The following is a 22828-nucleotide window of genomic DNA, read 5'->3' on the forward strand; positions in this document are numbered from 1 at the left end:
GTGCCTGTGGTGTTTAGGGGCAGTCACCAGAGCTCTGTCTCCTTTCCCAGAGAGTATCTGACCTGCATTTACTGAGCTCTGAGGAGGTCCTAGGCATTATTCCAGGCATGAGAATTAACTCACTAAATCTTCAGAACGGGCTGGGAAGATGGCTCCGCAGTTAAGGGTGCTTGCAGAGGACCTGCTGTTCGATCCCCACATATCCAGCATCTCACAGCTGCCTGTAACTCTGAGGGATCCTATACCCTCTTCTGACTTCTGTGGGCACTCTCGCCTTGTGTACAGATACCCATAAAAATAAAATAAATATGGGGCGAGTATTTTATTTTTGTTTTTGAGACATAGTCTGCCCATGGTGCCCTAGCTGGCCTGAAACTCACTATGTAGACCATGCTGTTCTTGAACTTACAGTGAGAGTTCTGTTGACCTCTACCTCTGCATTCTGAGTACTGGGATTGAAGGCATGTGCCACCACACCCAGCAAAACAAGTCTTAAAAAAGTATTCACAACAACACCACAAGTATTATAATTATCTATTTCTTTCTTTTGCAGTACTGGGATCAGAATGCTGAGCTTCGCGCGCATTAAGCAAGCACTCCGCCACTTAGCTAGAGCCCCAGCAAGCCCCCTCTTCCCCAAACCCCTTAGGAAAGATTAAGTGTCTGGTTGAATGTTACAACTTTCAAAGTTGAGGTCAGAATTCAGGATCCTGTGCCCTTACCAGCCTGCCTCTCCTGAGCTAACCGTTCTTAACTTTGGGGTCATCTGTCTTGAGGGGCTCTATGTGCTCGCCCTCTGCTGAGCAGAAGTTTACCTATTTCAAAGACCTCAGCCTCACCCCACCCCCCTTTCTTTGACCCCCGCTCCAGCCTCACTTAGACCAGTTATTTATCTCCTGGAGGGAACTGTCTAGAGACCAAAGAGAAGGTAGCGCCAGCACCGCACCGCAGGCAAGGAGAGTTGTGTTGAGCTGTGAGGGAGATGCTGGGTCACTGAAGACGGGGAACCGCGAGCTCCGGGACCGCAGCGCGACGCAGCTGATTCTCCGGAACGCGATGCCCACGTACATCCCTCTGCTAGCCTCAAAATCATGTGTGGCTCCCAGCATCTTGGAGTCACAAGACAGGTGATCCTGGGCTAAGAGTATCTCAGAACTCTGGCCCCGGGTGCACAACGGCGATTCCCTTGCTAAACTCTGGGATCTTGAGGGGGTGAGGGGGCTGGGGATAACCTGTCGGCACCGCCCCGGGTCACCTTAGGAACTGTCCAGTGCTGATCACGAATGCCTCCAGGCCCCCGGGTGCTAGGACCAGAGCCTGCCGCGCCCCGCAGAGCCTGGGCTGAGCTGCTGGGAGCGCTGACGCAGAGCGCTGGGAGAGCTGGGAGCAGTTGGCTCTGAGCTGGACATGGATCTGCAGAGACCGGACTCCTACCAGGGCGGAGCTGGCCCTCATTTCAGCGAGCATGTCCTACACAAGGTAAAACTCTCCTCCGGGCGCCCACCTCAAACGCCGGAAGTTCACTCTGCTCCCCTGACTTTTGCTTTGGGACTTAAAAGAGAAACTAGCTGGTGTCTGTGAACCTGGGCAAAACCCTCTGTGTGATCCTGTTTGATGCTTAAAAGAAAAATACGTGCGCGCTGGGGGAGGGGACGTCTCCAGAGGCCCAGACTATTGGAGGCTGCATTCATTCATTCAGTTAACCCTCTCCTCCCCGCACACACACCTCTTTTTGTCTTCCTTTCTCCTGCCATTTGAAATCCTGTGCACAAGTGTCTGAGCTCTTCCTAAGCCTTGTAGGAGGCTGCATTTCTCCTCCCAGGTGCGCCTGTAATCTCCAACTCCATATAATCTGGGAGCAGTGATCCACCTGGCTGAAACAGTCGTAGATAGCCGCGATCTGTAGCTGGGTGTGGGGGCGCACGCCTGTAATTCCAGTACTTACTGGAGGCAGATAATGCAGGGGAAGCATGAGTTCAAGGCCAACTTGGGCTACCTAGGGAGTTCCAGGTCAGTCTTGGCTATGTCAAGCCAAGAATTCCTGTGTGTGTGTGTGTGTGTGTGTGTGTGTGTGTGTGTGTGTGTGTGTGGTTGTGTGTGTGAGAGAAGAAGTGGGAGAGAGGGAGAGGGAGAGAGGGAGAGGGAGAGGAAGAGGAAGAGGGGGAGGGGAGGGAGAGAGAGAGAGAGAGAGAGAGAGAGAGAGAGAGAATATGATAGGTGTTCAAATTGCAGACAGATTGCTGTTATTGAAGGTAGATGCCCCCTACCATGAAATCTACAGATGCAAGCCTTAAAATAACTTGATTTGTCCTTCTCTAAGACAGAGAAGCAAAGTGACTAAAAGCCAGGGACTGTGAGCTCAAAACAGGCCTCTTGTTCACTGCACCCCTACAGAACCTCTCAGCAGAGTGCGGTCCCAGGGCCAGCAATGTGAGCGTTAGCTGGGAGCCTGTTAGAAACCAACAGCTCAGACTGCTGGATGATTCTGCGTTTTAACAAGTTCCCAGGAGGGTAAGCATGGGCATCTATGCTTGCCTTGTGCCCTGCTGCCCATATCTGATCCGAATGACAGAAAACTCACTAGTTGGGGGAGCAGCTACACGAATTTGAGAAGCTTACATGTCCTCTCCCTCCAACTCTCGGAGCCCAGAGAAGGGGAAGTCTGGGGGTTTTAGGACCGTCGTTTGATGTAAACAAGAATATGGTCTGAGTTCCTGGAGGCTGTGAATGTAGCCCACTGTTAAACATCTGGAAACAACGGACCATAGGACAGGTCAATGACCTGGTTAGCTTAGTGACTAAATATAAGTATATGGGTCTCTCTAATATTAAAACCGTATTTATTTTTATTGTATGTGTACGGGTGTTCTGTCTACATGAAAGTCCACGTAGCATTTGCATGCAGTGCTGGCAGAGACCACAAGAGGGCATCAGATCCCATGGAACTGGAGTTACATACTGTTGCAGCCCAGCATAGGGGTGCTGGAAATAAGACCCAGGTCCTTTGGAAGAGCACTTCACCACTGAGCAGTCTCTCCAGCCCCAGGGCTTCTCTAGTTTTAAAGCATGATATAAAAGTATAAATATTCATTTTTGAAAGCTTTACCATTGGGAAGTCAGGGTTTTCAAATTATTGATCAGATGTGGGTTTTCTTGCTTCTCTCATCTACACATGAAATCCTTCTCTTCTTTGGGCTCATTGATCACCAGAAGAAGAGCGATCTTATTCTCACAGGTCTTATTCTGCCTGATAACATGACCACTTACTATAGTAACACCTGATCTTTTCAATGTGGTTGTAAACATCTGGACAGAAGCTCAGCTTGAATTCTCCATGGAATCCAATGTAGTGTGAGCCTGCATGTGTGTGTGTGTGTGTGTGTGTGTGTGTGTGTGTGTGTGTGTGTATGTGTGTGTGTGGTATGTAGGGAAATTGCTTGTTATATAGTGCTGACAACCTTCCTTAAAATAGTTTTACAGTTTCACATGACTATTGTTATTGTTATTGTTATTATTATTATTATTATTGTTATTATTATTATTAGTGATCAACCTACAAGGCATTGACACAGTGGGATTGTCTTTAATGTTCCATGGTACTAAAGTCTAAGAAATTCCTGTTGATTCATTAGAACGGGTACATGAGAGAGCAACAGGTCTCATTAGTAGCTAGGATTTGCTGCCTATGTGTATGGTGTTCACCTATATGTTCGAGTACCTCAGCAGAAGTGTATGGAGACCATCGGGTGGTGTCCAGTGCCTTCTTCTAGGGCCACCTGTTCATAAGGTGAAGCCACTGTGAAGCAGTGACAACAGGAAGGGACTGAAAGGGGAGCTTCAGCTATGTCGGGTGCCAATGCCAGCCGATGCCAGCCAACGCCAGCCAATGCCAGCCAAATATGAGCTGGAAAGCTCTTGTAGGTGGAGATAACGTTTATTAAACAGCTCTCTTTGATGACTGATGTCCAAGTGAGTCAGAAGCATGTGAGTTAAATTCCCCTTGAGAGGCTGGACTTAAAATAAGTGGGAAAGTGCTGGCTCAGCACAGATTCAGACGACCTAAAAAGCATTATTATTATTATTAAAGACCTTCATGCCTGGCTCTTAATGTGGGTACTTAGGATCAGAACTCGGGTCTTCGCCTTTGTGTGTCAAGCACTTTACCCACTGAGCCATCTCACGAACCCTGTTCTGTTTTTATTTCTTGAGATGAGATCTCAATATTCAGCCCTAGCTGGCCTGGAGCTCACTACAGAGACAAGGCTGGCCATCGCAGAGCTCTGCTTGTCTCTGCCTGTGGGATGCTGAGATTAAGGGGTCATATAATCATGCTAGGCCCTGTTTTGTTTTTTCAAGACATGGTCTCACGTAGCCCAGGCTAACCCTATCCTCACTATATATCAGAGTCTGACCTTGAACTCATAACCCATGTGCTGGGATTCTAGGCAAATAGCACCATCCCCAGGTTGGGGTAGGCAGTTGTTTGTTAGTTGGTTGGTTGATTTGGTTTGGTTTTGATTTTGGTCTAAAGATTTATTTATTTTAACTATATGTACATAATTTTTGTATGTATGTACACAATGCACATGCCTGGTGCATATGGAGATCATAAAAAGCCATAGGATCCCCTGGAAACAGGGCTACAGGAGGTACAGGCACCACTATGTGGGTGCCGGGAATCAAACCTGAGTCCTCTGGAAGAGCAGCCAGTGTTCTTCACCACTGAGCCATCTCTCTAGCCCCCTAGTTAGAATTTGTAAAAATTGAACTTTTTGCTCCTTATGTTGGTGATTTCCATCTATTATCCTTTGTAGAGCTGGATTTGTGGAAAGATGCTGTGTAAGTTTGGTTTTGTCGTGGAATATCTTGTTTTGCTCATCTATGGTAATTGAAAGTTTTGCTGGGTATAGTAACCTGGGCTGGCATTTGTGTTCTCTTAGGATCTGTATGACATCTGCCCAGGATCTTCTAGCTTTCATAGTCTCTGGTGAGAAGTCTGGTGTAATTCTGATAGGCCTGCCTTTATATGTTACTTGACCTTTTTCCCTTACTGCTTTTAAAATTCTTTCTTTGTTTAATGCATTTGGTGTTTTGATTATTATGTGACGGGAGGAATTTCTTTTCTGGTCCAGTCTATTTGGAGTTCTGTAAGCTTCTTGTATGTTCATGGGCATTTCTTTCTTTAGGTTAGGGAAGTTTTCTTATATAATTTTGTTGAAGATATTTATTGGTCCTTGAAGTTGGGAATCTTCACTCTCTTCTATACCTATTATCCTTAGGTTTGGTCTTCTCATTGTGTCCTGGATTTCCTGGATATTTTGGGTTAGGATTTTTTTGCTTTTTGCATTTTCTTTTTTTTTTAAGATTTATTTATCTATTATATGTAAGTACACTGTAGCTGTCTTCAGACACACCAGAAGAGGACATCAGATCTCATTACAGATGGTTGTGAGCCACCATGTGGTTGCTGGGATTTGAACTCAAACCTTCAGAAGAGCAGTCAGTGCTCTTAACTGCTAAGCCATCTCTCCATCCCTGCTTTTTGCATTTTCTTTGACTGTTGTGTCAGAGTTTTCTATGGTATCTTCTGGCCCTGAGATTCTTTTATCTCTTGTATTCTATTGTTGATGTTTGCATTTATGACTCCTGATCTCTTTCCTAGGGCTTCTAACTCCAGGGTTGTCTCCCTTTGTAATTTCTTTATTGTTTCTATTTCCATTTTTAGATCCTGGATGGTTTTGTTCATTTCCTTCAACTGATTGTATTTTCCTGTAGTTCTTTAAGGAATTTTTGTGTTTCCTCTTTAAGGGCTTCTAGCTATTTACCTGTGTTCTCCTGTATTTCTTTGAGGGAGTTATTTATGTCCTTCTTAAAGTTCTGTATCATCATCGTGAAAAGTGGTTTTAGATCTGAATCTTGATTTTCTGGTGGGATGGTATGTTCAGGATTTGAGAAGCAAGAAAGTAATCTTTCAACAAACCCACATAAACCTAATTCAACCTCTAACAACAAAAATAACAGGAAGTAAAAATTACTTTTTGTTAGTATCTTAATATGAAAATTAATATTACCAACATATCTTCATCAATTGAAATCCAAAAATATGAGGAAGTAGAAATTTTTGGGGCTGTCATCCAGTGGTCTAATTTGGTAACTGGAGAAATACATCCAATATTGTACAATCCATATACACTTTCTGCTTGTTTGTACATGACAGTGCCTTGCTGGATTCCACATAATGGTTTTGAAATCAGGCTTCTCCTATCTCAGCCTCTCTATTAGTAGGATTCTTTACCTGATGTTTTTACACTATACTATGGTTTTCAGAACAGCTTACATATTTCAAAAGTTTATACAGCCAAAAGAAACAGACGATTAACTTGGGAGGTGGCTTGTAAGAGAACAACAAAGAGTGAGACTGAATGCTTTGCTTAACGTTTGTAACTACTGTATCAAATTTGAAGAAGAGGACTTTATAAGTTAATCTTTCTCTGAGATGAATGCTTTTCAAAATCACCACCGCCAATGAACCAGATTCTTACCCTCACCTAATGGCTGTGCCACCCTCCAAGCAGAACCATTGTTCATTGTAACAGTTGGTGAATGACTTTATGGATAGACCACCTTAATACACACACCATTTCTTAAATGAATGTAACCTGTTCTCTGTGGGCTGAGGATGAAGTCATATAGCTTTGACCATAGCAGGAAATCTGTATCCAAAAATCATGCCTACAATTCATTCCTTGATGCAGCAGAACTGTCAATTCAATTCTCAGCTTAGCTACAATGGAGGTAAAATCCTTGGGTGATGTGAGGGTCATTGAAGTACAGCCTTATTACAATGAACTCCAATGTCTAAAAATTGTTCTTCTTTTGGGCTTATACCACAGTAAGAGCCAAGATTTTTAAGCTCTACTAAAAACAAAACAAAGAAACAAAAAGACTATCTACTTATGTTCATTTAAAAAATACTAGTAGTGATGTATTATTTTAAAGCATACAGTTAATATGTTTGGAGTTATTGCAAATTTTTACTGAGACAAATATGTGCATTTTCAGTACTGCTGTAGACAAGCATCTACATAAAACAAAAATACAAAAAACAAAAAAAACTGAACTTTTAACAGAAAAATATCAAAGATGCTAAATCTCTAGAGGGTTCCTTGATGGATTACTAAGAATGTAACCCATCTGGGCACCAGCTCTCAGGTGAATCTGGCCAGTTCCCTAGAAAGTCCCCTCCCGTCCCCTTTCCAGAGTCCTCCCTCTTCCTCTTCGTCTCCAGAAAGCTCTCCCCAACAGTCCTCCTTCTCCTCCTCCCAGAAATCAGCGGCAGAGGCAGAAGGACCCTCCAGTGTTTTAGAAGAGCCATGTAGGCTGGTCTAGAAGCTTACCAGACAAGAAATGGTGTGGCATGCTGGGAAAAGACCATGGCTCGAGCTCCCTCGGCCCCTAACTTGACTTTTAGCAACATTAGTAAGTCTTACTTTCTTTTCTTACTTACTCTTTATGATTTTTAGTTAGAACACAAGCAAGCGGGTTTTGTTGTAACTTCTTGGTGTAAGTGTGTATGTCATCACTCTCTGTCCTTCTCCCTGTAGCCCACCCACACAGGCTTCCTTTCCTAAACTGTGAACTATTATCTGGCTTACTAAGGCTTTTTTGTTTTGCTTTGTTTTGTTTTGTTGTTATGTATATGAGTTCACTGTAGCTGTCTTCAGACACACCAGAATCCCATTACAGATGGTTGTGAGCCACCATGTGGTTGCTGGGAATTGAACTCAGGACCTCTGGAAGAGCACTCAGTGCTCTTAACCATTGAGCCATCTCTCCAGGCCCCTGCTTACTGTGTTTTGAGTATGGAGGTCAGACACCACAATGCTAAGTATGGGTGTAACCTTGAGAATATTGAACAGATTCAATAAATGGTGGCTGCTGTTAAAGCACACATCTTGGGCTTCAAAGTAACTTAAGTGGGTATCACATTCAGTTCCCACCTAAAATGATGCTTTGTGAGAAAGCAGCAGTTTCACATCCTGAAACTCAGACACACACATACACACACACACACACACACACACTCACTCCCATGGGAACAGCTCACATGAGCCACCCTTGGAGAAAGTATGACTTCGGTGCCAACATCCAGTCCTAACTTCCCAGTGGAAGTTTTCTTTTCTCAGAGATGTGAGTCATGAGACGTGCTGAACCCTATGAAGGTAAAGGTTCTGGGATTGAGGTTTTCATTGAGTTTCAGTCAGTCCTGACAGTGGGAGCCTGGTCCAGAGGAGCACAAGTCACTCTTAAGAGACACATAGAGTGTGAGCCTGGTGCTGGGAAGTTCAGGAGGCACTCAGTTCACCAGTCAAACACTTCGAGTTTTTAAATAGAGTCTCTATTGTTCTTACAAATCTGAATATTTGATGCAACTAAATAATTTAAAGCATATGGACAGCCATGCTGCACTTTTCTCAGTGAACTCCCCGTCCTGTCTTGCAGCCAGGTCGCTGTCTAGAGCCACGCAGGGCAATGGCGGCAGGGAAGGACTCAGAAGCTGTCTAGAGCCACGCAGGGCAATGGTGGCAGGGAAGGACGCAGAAGCAGCTCTTGACTTGGAGCTTTGCAGTTCCTGGCCTGACCTTGAGTTCTAGGCACAGAAAGATTGAGTTTTGGGCCCAGACAAGGCAGGACACGGGGACTTCAGATCCTGCTTACTCAAGCTAAGCTTGTCCCAAGAGGGTCAAACAATTAATTACTAAGCTGAGTGAGCCTCCTCCCTGTATCTCAGAAAAACAAGGAGGGCAGAAAGACATGGTTGTTCATTCATTTGTCCCAGGCTCGGTCGCTCCGTCTTTGTTGAATGGTATTAACAGAGAAAGAAGGGCAGAGGATCTGAGTCTAAGTGGTGCCTCTTCTAGTGCATGGTACAGAGGGGAGGGAGGGGCTCTCCGCCAAACCCTGCCCTCCCTCGCACTTCTGTCTGTCGTTGATTGCTCTTGCTTTGTGATGACTCTATCCCATAGTAACCCAGACATTAATCTATTCATTCATCAAACATATATTAAGCATTCCAAAGTGTGAGGCTCTACACTTGAGGCACTACAGAGCACAGGCCACGCAGACATGAGGGCCTGAGTCTGATCCCAGCATCTGTTTACAACCCAGACATAGCAGTGTGCGCCTGTAGTCTCAGTACTAGGGGGATCCTTGGGATTCACAGCGCAGCAGCCGGATCAGTGAGTGCCAGGTTCAACAACAAAGCAAGACAGAGGAAGACTCTCAACATCAGACCCTGGCAAGCACACACTCATCACTAACACACACATTCACACAAATATACTCATCACTAACACACTCACACACACTCATCACTAATACACACACTCACACACTCATTAACACACACTCATCACTAACACACACTCACACACTCCTCACTAACACACACTCACACACACTCACCACAGATACACTCACACACACTCATCACTCACACATACTCCTAATACACACTCACACACTCATAACTAACACACATGCTCATCACTAACACACACATTCACACAAATATATTCATCACTAACACACTCACACAGACTCATCACTAACACATTCTCACACTCATCCACTCACACACACTCACACACTCATCACTAGCACACACTCGCACACTCATCACTAACACATCCTCACACTCACACAGACTCATCACTAACACACTCATACACACTCCTCACTAATACACACTCACACTCATCACTAACACACACTCACACACATGCTCATCACTAATACATACACTCACACACTCATCCACTCACACACACTCACACATATTCATCACTCACACACACACTCATCACTAACACACACTCAACACTCATCACTAACACACACACTCACACACACAATTTGCTTTAAGATTATATATATTGTCTCAGATGTCCTCATAAAGGCTCAGGAGCTGGAGTGGGATAGCCCAGGAAGAAATGTCCCCTTTCACTTAGCCTCTGATTAACATCTACATCTAAAGCTGGGTGTCATGGCTGCACATCTGGAAGGCTAGCACTTGCAAGGCTTGCACAGAGGAATCTGATCCAAGGCCAGCCTGGTCTACATATTGAGACTCTGGCTCAAACAAACAAGTCACCATCTAAAACAGACAGAATCCCAAATGCCAGCCAGCCTTCCCCCTCCACAGAACTGTCACCCACAGGTCCCAGGGAAGGCTGCATAAAGCAGAATTGTTCATGCGGGGACCCACCCCCACTCCAAGTTACTAGGCAAAGACAGACCAGTGAAAGACTGTCCCCAGTCCTCTGTCTTCCTCTACAAATCCTTTATCCTCAAAGGCATCTTTGTCAATTAAAACAATGTAAATGAAACATAGTGTTGTGACCAAAGGACCCAGATCCCCAGGAAATGCTTGCTCTGTGCGTGCACAGATGTTACTTTTAACTGGGGGAGCAGCTCCAATTCTTGCCCGATTTGCAACCTCAACTCAAGAACAAGCCAGAAAGCCAGGGAAAGCTGGAGGCCGGCTGTATGACGCTTCCATTGGCTTGATTTCCTCTCGCAGGCGCCCTGGAGGCTCTGGATAAATAAAGGAAGTACAGGCTACATCACTGGCAATCTGGAGCCATCTAAGTCTCCCCTGGGCCGAGGAGCTGGCCCTGCCCAGTTCCCAGAGCAGGCAGCTGGCCTGGGGAGAGGCATTGACTTGTTCCTTGGGATAATTTTAACAGGGAATGATGGTGAGCTGATCCAGTGCTAGTGGCTTGCCCAGTGCCCCCAACATCCTTGGACAACCCATCCCCTTTAATTTAACATCTCCGGGTATTTTGTGAGTAGATGTCGGAGCTTCACCAGCTTGGGGTGCTGTTTCTCGTGCAAGCTGGTCTAGGGAAAAGGCCATGCTTATGTACACATACTTGTGCGTTTGTGCATGTCTGTAGGTATAGGTGTGTGCATATGTGTGTGCATGGTGATTTCCACTCTGAGGACCCAGTGGGTTTCTGACTTTTTCCACAAAAGACCCTAGGGAGAATGATTTGCAAAAATCCCTGCCATGCTACGTTCCACTGAGTTGGATGTAAACAGAGGTAAATGCCAGGCTGGACAAGTGTTGAGCAAGACACTTACAGCGGCACTAAATTTATCCCAAAGCCCTGTTTGCTTCCTTCCTCACCGTCTCAAGCAAGAGACATGAGTCCCCAGGGATGCGAGGTGACTGCAACATCACGGCTCCCTTGTTGAGTTGTGGGGTGCCGAGGGACACCGTTTCCTAGCAGAGACCAGCACGGGGGCCCTCCTCCCATCTACCAACCAGAAGAGATCTTCTAGGCCAAGTGAGAGAGCTGCAAGCCAGTAGCAAACAGCAGATCTGGAGTCTTTACCTCTAAGTGACCCCAGAAATCAGCCCCTGCCCCAGACCTGCACCTGGAGACTACACAGGGTACAATTCAAATCGGCCAGCCGTTGAGACGGAACTCTTCCCTGAAACCAAAGCCCACGCCCTCCTCCTTACATAAATGTCTAGTTACAGGTTGATGGATTTACGTAAGATAAGAAGGGTTGTTTAACAATCTGGGCTTCACCAAATGTCACTGGTGTGCTTTCAGGTGTCTGACGCCACATCACCAGGTATGAACAAGAGCTTGCACACACGCATGCACACACACACACATGCAGACACATACACAAATAAGTCTCTCCTGAGTAGCTTCCCTTTAATTTGAAGTCCCTAGGGTCTTTTGTGGAAAAAGTTGGAGAACCACGGGGTTCTCTGAGTGGAAATCACCACGCATACACATACACATACACCATGTGCACCCAAATCCACACCTCCAGACACGCACAAACACACGTACACATACATGTACACACACCTCTCTCACAAATTATAGACTAGTGGCAATAATAAGCATTCCCCTGCATTTTCTGGTTTTGTTTTGATACTGAGGATTTTTGTTGTTCTTTCAGAGACAGGGTCTTCCAGGGTAGCCCCTAGGTGGTCTTCACTATCCTCCTGCCTCAGCTTCTCAAGAACTGGGGTGACAAGTGTGTGGCTGCAACATACCCAACTCTTGTGAGCCTTTTAACAGCAAACCTTTCACTTCCTCTTCCTCCTTGTCTCTCTGTTTAAATCTTGCCCCAATGCCATGACCTGGCAATTGTTGGGTTTTAAAATAAGCAGATCTATTGGGTCAGAGAAGCCCCAGGGGACAATCAGGACCAGTGGGCCCTGCCTCTCCCAGGGATCCCTACACTCACACTGAGAAATCAAAAGGGCTCTGCAAGGGGATGGAGCTGGGCTGCAAATTGGTTACCAGTGAAGCAAGTCCCCCTCCCCCCCTCCAATTCCTCCTCTCTTGAGGCACAGCCACTGACCTTCATCCGTGGGTTCTCCCCTCTTCTCTAGGGTCCCGTCTAATAGTTTGTTCATTTTTGAACTGTGAAGTGTTGAAATCATCTCCTCACCATAGTCTAGAGGGACCTAGCAGAACTCATAATTATTAATAAACTTGATTTTTAAAACACATGGCACATGTAAAGCAGTTTACAGTTCGCAACTTCTTTCTTTAAATATACGCTACGACACTCTCCTATTGCAGGCCTTGTGAGGAGCTGTCAACATTAATTCTGTATTATAGCTGGGAAGATGGAAACCAGACTGGGACAAAACAGTTCTGTGCCGAAGGCCACAGCTGGTGTTGTAGAAACTCTAATAATTACGGCAGACGCATACATGGCAGGCCCTTCTACAGAGCAGGGACGGCTCCATGCATTTACATCTGAGCTCATGAAGTGGACAGTCACCCTACCTGGTCTCATTTTACAGACACTAAAATGTCTAAGCTTAAATACAAGCAACCGTGGAGTGCGTAGGGATAGAATTGGGAAGGGACAGGGGCTTTGCCAAGAAGGTCACCTGCTTGTCACTGAGATTACAGACATGTGCTACTGTGCTCTGAGTAGAGCACATGAGTCCTGGGGATCTGAACTCAGGTTTAGGCAAACTCTCTGCCCACTGAGCCATCTCCACGGCCCCCATAGGATATGCTTTGCTCTATCTTCCTGGGCAGGTTTTACCCAGACTCTCATGATCCTGTATTGCTCTAAATGCCAAGCCATATTATAATCAAGAGACCATCTGCTAAGGGAGAGGGGGCTTGCAGGATTCAGACTGATGAGGTGTAGACACTCTCTCCCCCCCATGAGGCTGGTCTCAATCTACAGCCCCTGGGACCCCTTTAGCCTCCTCCGCACACTGTGTTGATGCCTTGTAGGAAGATCACTAATGATGATGATGATAATAATAATAATAATAATAATAGTCATGTGAAACTGTAAAGTTATTCCAAGGAAGGTTGTCAGTACTATACAACAAGCAATTTCCTTATACACACACACACACACACACACACACACACACACACACAAATAGTGGAAAACCCCTCAGATCCAGGATCAGTCTTGCCCATGAAGGTCAGAAGGACTTGGGTCCCCAGATCAAGGATCCCTTCAAGCTCATTTCTAAAAAGAGAAAAAAAAAGTTTTCAGCCATCGTCTGAGTTATTCCTGGAGCAAAGACCTGTGACCCAAGCTTGACTTAGTCCAGCAAGCTAAAAGGAAGCCAGTGCCCCAGCGTACATCCACAGATGCCTGAGTTGAAAAGCTCCAGAGAAACTAAAAGATGCCAGGGTTCTGTCTAGTCACGATGACAGCTCAGCTTGCAAAGAGAAGCTTGTGAACAATGGAGGCTGAGACCACAGGGAACTCCAGGATCTCATCCTCTGTGCCCTGAATCAGATATCTTTCAAACAGCATGGTCTAGCGCCACAAACTCAAAAGAAAGCACAAGATGGAATCCTGGAGCAGCCCACCTCATCCATCGTGGTTCTCCACCACTGCCTGCCCCATGTTTGTCCTCTCTTCCAGATCGCCTGCTCTGACCACCTCCCTCCCAACCCCCATCTCCCGCCCACACCCCCGTACCCGTACCCTGTCTGTTCACCATCAGCCTGACGACCATCATCCAACATCCATCGCCACGACCCCTCTGCTCCCTAGAGCATGAGGCAGCTTGCTGGCAGAGAACTACATTTGAGAAGATATTAAACCCAGGCTTTTGTCCTGCCTTAGTTAGTCCTTAGCTGACTGTCCTTGGTCACGCCACTCGAAGTGCCCCTACAACCGTTAGCAGAGCACATCCTCACCATCACCTCACACCCGAGCGTGAAACAGCACAGGCTATAAAGGAGAAACTCCTGTGGTCACGACCCTCTGCGTGTTAGTGAGAAACCCAGCTAGACTGGCTTAATCAAGGAAAAGAATCCATCAGCCTAGTGTTACACGCACGTGCATATGTGTGTGTATGCATGCGTGTGTCTGTGTGTGTGTATGTGTCTGTGTGTGTGTGTGTGTGCGTGTGCGCAGGTGTATGTCTCTCTCCCCTCCCTCCCTCCCCTCTCTCCCTCCTCTTCTCCCTTCCTCCTGTCCTCTTTCCCCTCCCCTCCCCCTCTCTCCCACTTTCTCTTTCCCTCCTCCCTCTTTCCCTCCCTTCTCTCCCCCTCCCTCTATGCCTCCCCTCCTTTACCCCTTCTTCCTCCCCCTCCTTTCTCTCCCCTCCCCCATCCATTCCTTTCCTTCACCCTCCTCCTCCCTTCTGTCTCCCCTCCCCTCTCCTTCTCCCCTCTTCATTCTTTGCTAGGGATTGCCTTGATTCACAGGTGGGTAGCGCCTCATACAGTCACGTGGTCCTCAAAAGTTCCTAAATCCTACTTCAGAGCAATAAGAGTCAACTAAGACCTGAGGCTCATCGGAGGCAGCTATGGTCACATGCTCACCCCTGAACCAATCATTGTGGAGGCTCAAACAGTCACTTGACCATCCCTGAACCAATCACTGTGGCCGATAGAAAGCATTGTTTAAGCGTGAACCACGTGCCTTCTCTCACGCTACACCCAAGCCCTGATGATCAAGAGTGGGAGAGGAGGGACTGCATGGTACCTCAGGTTTCCAAGACCAGTGCTTGGTAGGCAGAGGCAGGCAGATCTCTGTGAGTTCCCGCCAGACTGGTCTACATAGTGAGCTCGAGGCCAGCCAGGGCTACATAGTGAGACCCTATCTCAAAGGTGGGTGGGGGGAGGGAGGAGAAGAAGGAATAGGAAAGGGGGGGATTTCGAGAGGTGCTACCCCCCCCCCCAGGGCGAGCCATTTCAAAGCAACAGATGCCCCTGCGATACTCCTGGGTGAGGCGGAGTCTTGGTGTTTTGAAATCTGTAATGAGCTGAAAAGGAAATGGACTCCATCATTCAGCCCAGCTTGAACTCTTGGTGTCCCACATGTGGTAACAGTTATGACTGAGTAACAGGGCTTGGGTCGTTAATGACCCGTCGTAGGAATGCCCTGCTCTGATAAATGGAGCTGCTCAGTGGGGCTGTGAAGGCAGACCTCATCCTCTGGCTTGGAATAGACATTTCCGTGATGGAAACAGATGATCCAGCTGCCGAGCAAGAGGTTGGTTTGAGGCAGAGGATTAACACGAAGGGAGGGGAGTGCTTCAGGCAGCAATGAAGGGACCTTCTCTTTGGCACCAAAGAAGGCAGAGGGCCTTAACAGCCTATTGCCACACAAAACAGGGAAGTAAGGCTGAAGGTCTGCTAAACAAGACTAGCTTCATGGGTGTTCAATCTGTGCATGCACACAGGGACCTGCCCCTTCTTCAGGACCTGGGCTCACTTTAATGCTCAGCAGTGGCCGTCTCGAAAGCCTTAGTAAATTCTTTTTGTTGTTGTTGTTTAAGAAATATTTATTTGCCGGGCGGTGGTGGCACACGTCTTTAATCCCAGCACTTGGGAGGCAGAGGCAGGCGGATTTCTTGAGTTCGAGGCCAGCCTGGTCTACAGAGTAAGTTCCAGGACAGCCAGGGCTACACAGAGAAACCCTGTCTGGAAAAACCAAAAAAAAACAAAAACAATATATATATATATATATATATATACTACATAATATATATACTACATAAGTATATATATAATATACTTACATTATATATATATAATGTAAGTACACTGTAACTTTCTTCAGACACACCAGAAGAGGGCATCGGATCCCATTACAGATGGTTGTGAGCCACCATGTGGTTGCTAGGAATTGAACTTGGGACCTCTGGAAGACCAGTCAGTGCTTTTAAATACTGAGATCTCTCCAGCCACGCCTTGTTTTGTTTGTTTTTTTTTGGGGGGGGGGGGTTGTCGAGACAGAGTTTCTCTGTGTAGCCCTAGCTGTCTTGGAACTCACTCTGTAGACCAGGTTGGCTTCGAACTAAAAAATCTACCTGCCTCTGCCTCCCAAGTGCTGGGATTAAAGGCAGGTGCCACCACTGCCCTGTGCTTTGGTAATTCTTATATAAGGAGCCCATAGACTATTCCTACCTGATCATGCAAATGCTACAGCTATTCCTACAACCACAAAAAATATATATAAATAAATAAATAAAACCGGATGGGTCTGCTCCGCCTTAGTGCAGTGAGTCTGGGCTGCTCCTGAGGGTGCCTCCCGCTCTGGTGACCTGTGCCTTGAGTAATGGGGAGTGGGGTCAAATGGCACAAGAGTGGGCAGCTCTCTTCCCCTTAGGTATAGATGTGTCGATAGCGGTGCTTGGGTAAGGGGCAGGCTAGCTGTAGAATAGGCTCACAGGTCACTATGGGATAAATGGCTGTGACTGGATTGAGGAAGGAGCCTTCCCCCCACCCCACACCCCGCCTCTGATTCAAGCATGGTAATGGACTAGGAATGCACTTTCATTACTCGCTTTTAGAGATCAGAGGCAGCTGTTACAATAGAAGAAGCTGTTACCATAAATAAAGTTTATGCCATTGGGAAACCGAAAATGAAGAAATGAGTTGCCGGCAGTACTGTTGACTTAAACTAAGTATTTTAGGGTTGGTGTGGCAATATAGGCCTGTAACCCCAGTACTCAGGCGGCAGAGGCAGGAGAATCATTACTGCATGTTTGGGGCCAACCTGGTCTCTGCATAGAAAGTTCCAGGTCAGCCAGGGCTAAGTAGTGAGAGTATGTCCCTCCAAAAATAAATATATGGAGTTGGAGAAATGACTCAGTTGTTAAGAGCACATCTGGATTTCCTAGCACTCTTGTCAAGAGGGTAACTACTACCTCTAACTCCAGCTCCAGAGGGTACAACACCCTTTTTTAGCCTTCTCAAATACACATACCCATACACACACACACACACACACACACACACACAAATACATACAATTCAAAGTAAAATACAATATTTTAAAGAAGAGGGAGCTCTTAAGAAATATTACTATATTATACAATGAGGAAATGAGATATTTTGAGAGTATCTTCATTCACAGAATTTATTATGATATGTCATAATAATTGTTCTTTTTTTGTTTGTTATTGCTATTAGCCTCTTACTGTGTCTAATTTATACATTAAAATGTTGGTGGTGGTGGTGGTGTGTGTGTGTGTTTGGTGACTGTGTGTGTGTGTGGTGTGTGTCTGTGTGTGTGTGTCTGTGTGTGTGTTTGGTGTGTCTGTGTGTGTGTCTATGTGTCTGTGTGTGTGTCTGTGTGTGTGTCTGTGTGTGTGTGTCTGTGTCTGTGTGTGTGTCTGTGTCTGTGTGTTTGTATATGCCTGTGTATGTCTGTGTGTGTGTCTATATGTCTGTGTGTGTCTGTGTGTGTGTCTGTGTCTGTGTGCTTGTGTGTGTCTGTGTGTGTGTGTGTATGTGTGTGTGTGGCTGTGTGTGTGTCTATGTGTTTGTGTGTGTCTGTGTGTGTGTTTGTGTGTGTGTGTCTGTGTGTGTGTATGTGTTTGTGTATGTCTGTGTGTGTGTCTGTGTGTGTCTGTGTGTGTGTCTGTGTGTTTGTATATGTCTGTGTGTGTGTGTGTGTGTGTGTGTGTGTATGTGTGTGTGTGGTTGGACTTCGGCTGCTTTGTGGGATTTTTTTTCTTTCACCCCTCTTCCTCCACCCTTTCAACTCCTTATCACTAGGTTGGAAACAAGGATAGAGGAGAAAGGGGGCAATGATACCATTAGACTACTTCCTCCTGTTGCTTGGGGTGTTGAGTTCTTGGGGCAAGTTTGATGTTCGCTGTCAGGACATCTAATTTCTTCTTCTTGTCTCTTTGTGTACAACTACAGCCACCAACAGCCACCCACCAATAGCCACCCACCAACAGCCCAGTCTCTCAGGGTGCTAGCATCCTCTATACCCTCTGAAAAATCCCCAAATGTCACACAATTCACAGGAACTATCTGCCACTGGCAAACTCACTCACCTGCTAGAGCACGAGGCAAATCACAGCCACCTCCTGTGAAGCAGCCCCATGTCCCACCCTGGGATTAAAATGAAAACATATTCCCATAATATTTCTATTTTTTTTAAAGAAACCAAAATATTCTCACTGCATATATATCTATATATGGAAATATGTATAAATAGAAAAAATGGATGTATATGGGGTTCTTACTATCTATCATTACCTAAGTGCATCTATAGGGTGTCATTGCCCAAGAATCAAGATGAACTTCTTAACCATATTTTTTCAGGAAATCAAGCCAGACACCAGATTTCATAGACACCACCTCTGTGGCTTGTGGCATCTCTTCCACTTTGTCCCCTTTCTCGGACACTCATATCTTACAGGATCTAATAATTAAACACTCTCGACCTGTACCCTGCCTCCGCTTTCGCTTGCCACCATCTGAACAGTGGAACATTTCTACAAAAGGACACCTGGGCTCTCAGAGCTTCCTTCTTCTGCTTTTAAGGCTTATTATTAGTAAGGGAAGGCTGTGTGGACTCTCAGAATGAGTAAACCATATGCACTTTATGGCTCCTTCCAGTGACCAGCAAGCAGAAAGGCAGTGGACACTGGCTCACACCCAGGCTGGGATCTATTGCTCTTTTTTCTCAGAGACACCTCAGCATAGGAAGTTGGAGAATGGGACAGTGCTTGTCATGCAAAGATGAGGGCCTGATTTCAGATCCCCAGCACCTACACGAAAATCCGAGCATGGTGGCATGCACGCACACACACACACACACATACATACATGCATATGCACACACACAGCCACACACACACACACATACACACAGGCACACGCATACACATGCACATACACATGTACACACACATACATGCACACACATTCTCTCTCTCTCTCTCTCTCTCTCTTTCTCTTTCTCTCTCAGCAGATCCTCAGCTCCCTAAAGAGAAGGCAGCATTCTTCCTGAAACACCAACAATAAGAGAAGGCGTGACTGTTTGCCTAGCGGCTAGCCAATAATAGCCAGTTCCTTTAATAATGCTCACGCACAGCTAGCTATGGGTTTATTGACAACTAGCCAATAGCCAGTTCCTTTAGTAATGCTCACGCACAGCTAGCCGTTGGCTCATTGCCAACAAACACTTTGAAAATAAGAAGTGCTACTGAGACCTGCCAGCTCATCTCATAGGTCACCTAGTGCAGAGTCCTCTGGTGACTTTGCTCACTTACACAAGGGCAAGTGTAGGACATACACACACACATACACACACACACACACACAGCTAGCACCCTATGGGATTAAATGTGGCTGGGTTTGGGGCTCATAGGTGGGTGAGCAAAGAAGGAGGCTCCAAACCTTCCACAGGCCTGGTTTTTTGATTCTAAGATCTTTCAGACTGGAGAAACCTTTGCCCTGCTCTGCAGTTTCTGCCGTGCAGGGCTCCCTTTGTCTCTTCCAAATGTCTGGCCTCCTGGAACCTCCTTTCCCCACTTTAGCTTTAAGCCCGTCCTTAGACATAGCATAGCAAGACAAATAAGCAAGCCACCCTTTCATGAAGCAAGAGCTTCAAGCACTCAGGACCAGAGAGGGACATGTGAGGATGAGGTCACAGGGAAGGGATGTGCGCTGAGCCAAGAGGAGATTGACTATAGGGCCCTTTTCACAACCGATGGATCATGGGTTCCACATGAGTGACATCCTTAGTCAGCCTTCAGAAAAAAATGGATACTCTGCTGTTTGAGGCCCTGGAGTGGTGGGAATTGGGGTACACACAAGCTGGGCCACAGAGGAGAGAAACCACATTGGAGACTGTGGGGACCAGAGCTATAGCTTCCAATCCCTCATCTATGTGTAAGGGACAGCTCTTCATGGAGTAGCAGCTCACATGTGGACCATTATGCAAACACAGCAAAAATAGATGTTGGCATCAAAGCGCTACTCTTGCCTCCTGGGGAAGTGTGTCAGTCAGAGGATTACCGCGGATGCCTTTCCTCAGGCACTGTCCATCTTGTTTCCATGTTTAATGTTGGTGTGGTGTGCGCATGCTCTCACGTGTGTGGGTGCGCCTGTGTGATGGGGCTTAGTGTGCAGGGGGAGCCTGAGTCTGACATCAGGAACCATTCTTTCCCTTATTCACTAAGGCAGGGTCTTTTAACCCAATCCACGGCTCACCAATATGGTTTAGCTGTTACCCAGTTTGCTCTGGGGAGCCTCCATCTCTGCCTTCTGAGTCTGAAATTATAAGCCAGTGGCCACACCCACCTAGTATTAAGGTGAGTTTCTGGGCATCCAAACTCCAGTCCTCACTATTCCGTATGTATACAGGGCAAGCTGTGTGACTATTGAGCTACCTTCCCAGCCTGCCTACACTTTTCTTTTAAGACAAGGTATCCCTAGCCTAGAACTTGCAGAGCCAGCTAAGGATGGCTGGCCAGTAAGCCTCAGAGGTCTGTGTGCCTGACTCTGCCTGGCCAGCCGTTGATGATAGGTGCACGCCACCTCACTTGACTTTGTAAATGGCTTCTGTGTATCAAACTCGGGTCCCTCATACTTACAAGGCAAGCACCTAGCTGACTAAGCAATACCCACAGGATACAGTATCCACAACCCCCTTAGGAAATAGCTTTATTGTGAGCTTGGGGTTCATTCTTTTAGAAAAAAAAAACAATTTAGTAACAACTTTCTTAACTTATGCAACTTATTAGATGAACCAATGCCCTTCAGTCTCTTGATGAAACACTGAATCCATGTGGCGTACTACCTGCCTCTGTGGGTCTTCTCTGGAAGGCGCTTGCTTCTGTTTCCCCCACAGAGACAGCTGGTGAGCCAGAGTCTGCTGTTCAGGAGTCTACATTTATCTACACCAGAAATCTACATGTTCATGACAATGATGTCATTGAAATGAATTCCTCCATATGTAAATAAATGCAAAGTAAAAACAGATATTATATGGAGGCTGGGGACAGCTCAGTAGGCAAAGACATTTGCCAGTAAACCTGAGCATTTCATTCAAATGATGCCTAAAGCCCATATGGTAAAACGAGAGAACAGACTCTCACAGGTTGCCTCCTGATTCTCTCTCTCTCTCTCTCTCTCTCTCTCTCTCTCTCTCTCTCTCTATCTATCTATCTATCTATCTCTATCTCTGTCTCTCTCTCTCTCTCAGTGTTTGAAACAATATTAACCAATGGAATAATAATGTGAACATGACTTATTTCCACAAAAGTGAAACTTAATTATTTGAAAAAAATCTACATAAAGTCTGTGATTTTAAAAAGAAAAAGCCATCAAGAGCTAAGGAGCTTGCTAGGGATTAAGAGCTCTGGCTGCTCTTGCAGGAACCTGCGCTCAGTTCCCAGCGCCCACACAGATGCTCCCAGCATCTGAAACGCCAGCTCTAAAGGGTCTGATGCTTTCTTCAGTCCTTCTAGGACGCCAGGCATCCACATGATGCACATACATGCATGCAGGTACTTGTTCATATACACTTTAGAGATGGAAATAACACACTGCCAAATTAAGGATTCATTAGGATTTAAATATGATGTGTGCTCCCATAGGTTTATGAACTGGAGACTTGGTTGACAGCTCACAGGCTTTGGGGAAGCAACTGGATCCTGAGGTGTCTGAACTCATTAACAGATTCATCCCTTGATGGAGTTGTAGTCTAATGGCATTGTTGGGGAGGGTGGCAAAGAGGAGACTCATGGGCTGGCTGGAGGAAGTAGGTGACTGGGCGGGGTCCTTCGAGCCTTCCTCCGAGCTGCAACCCACCTCCCGAGCATCTGTTTCCTCTGCTTCCTGACCACCATGATAACATCTGTTCTTCACTGGCTTTGAAATCCTGAACTACAGCGAATCCTTCCTCCTCAAGCTGCTCTGCTCAGGCATTGGCCACTGTGACAAGCTCGCACAGAAGAGGTGAGCGACTGTCCACCAACAGGACAAAAAGAGTCAAGAAGTTTGGTCATATTGCTTCATAGGTAGCCAGAATGTTGCTTCATGTTAGGGAAGCTAGAACACAAGACAACGCAATCTACACACACACAGTTCCCACAGGAGAAGCATGGGCCCGCCTCTCAGCAGAGTGAAAAGAAACAACAACAACAACATCAGGAGAGAGCCTGGGATGGTGGCTCAGCGGTTAGAGGCACTGCTGCTCTTAAAGAGACTCCAGTTCTCGGCACCCACATGGTGATTCACAAGCACCTGTAACTCCAGCTCCAGGGCACACAACACTCTCATCTGGTCTCTGCAGGTCTCTGCACACATGTGCACATACACGGACACACACATGCATACACATAAATAAATAACAATAAAGCTTTAAAAATGTATCAGCACATTACTACAAGCTAGATGTTTGGAGTCAGAATAAAATATTTGAAAAAGAAAGTATCTGTTTTATGACCCCCTGGTTTAATTAACTTTCGATACATCAGCCAAAACCAGTTCCAGTTTCACTGGACAAAAATGGACACACTGGAAAAATGAAAGACTGACCACTC

The 22828-nt window shown here is 46.1% G+C and overlaps 1 protein-coding gene across 1 annotated transcript in view; it reads left to right on the forward strand.

Moving 5' to 3' along the window:
* Positions 1–1407: 1407 nt before the first annotated feature.
* Rab37 (RAB37, member RAS oncogene family) overlaps positions 1408–22828 on the forward strand; it is a 68497-nt gene continuing 47076 nt past the window's right edge. Inside the window, exon 1 of the mRNA XM_031351684.1 lies at positions 1408–1479. Within this exon, the coding sequence (XP_031207544.1) occupies positions 1408–1479 (72 nt within the window). The remainder of the gene's footprint in view (positions 1480–22828) is intronic.

The sequence above is a fragment of the Mastomys coucha genome, unplaced genomic scaffold (assembly GCF_008632895.1).
Source record: "Mastomys coucha isolate ucsf_1 unplaced genomic scaffold, UCSF_Mcou_1 pScaffold5, whole genome shotgun sequence".
Lineage (NCBI taxonomy): Eukaryota > Metazoa > Chordata > Mammalia > Rodentia > Muridae > Mastomys > Mastomys coucha.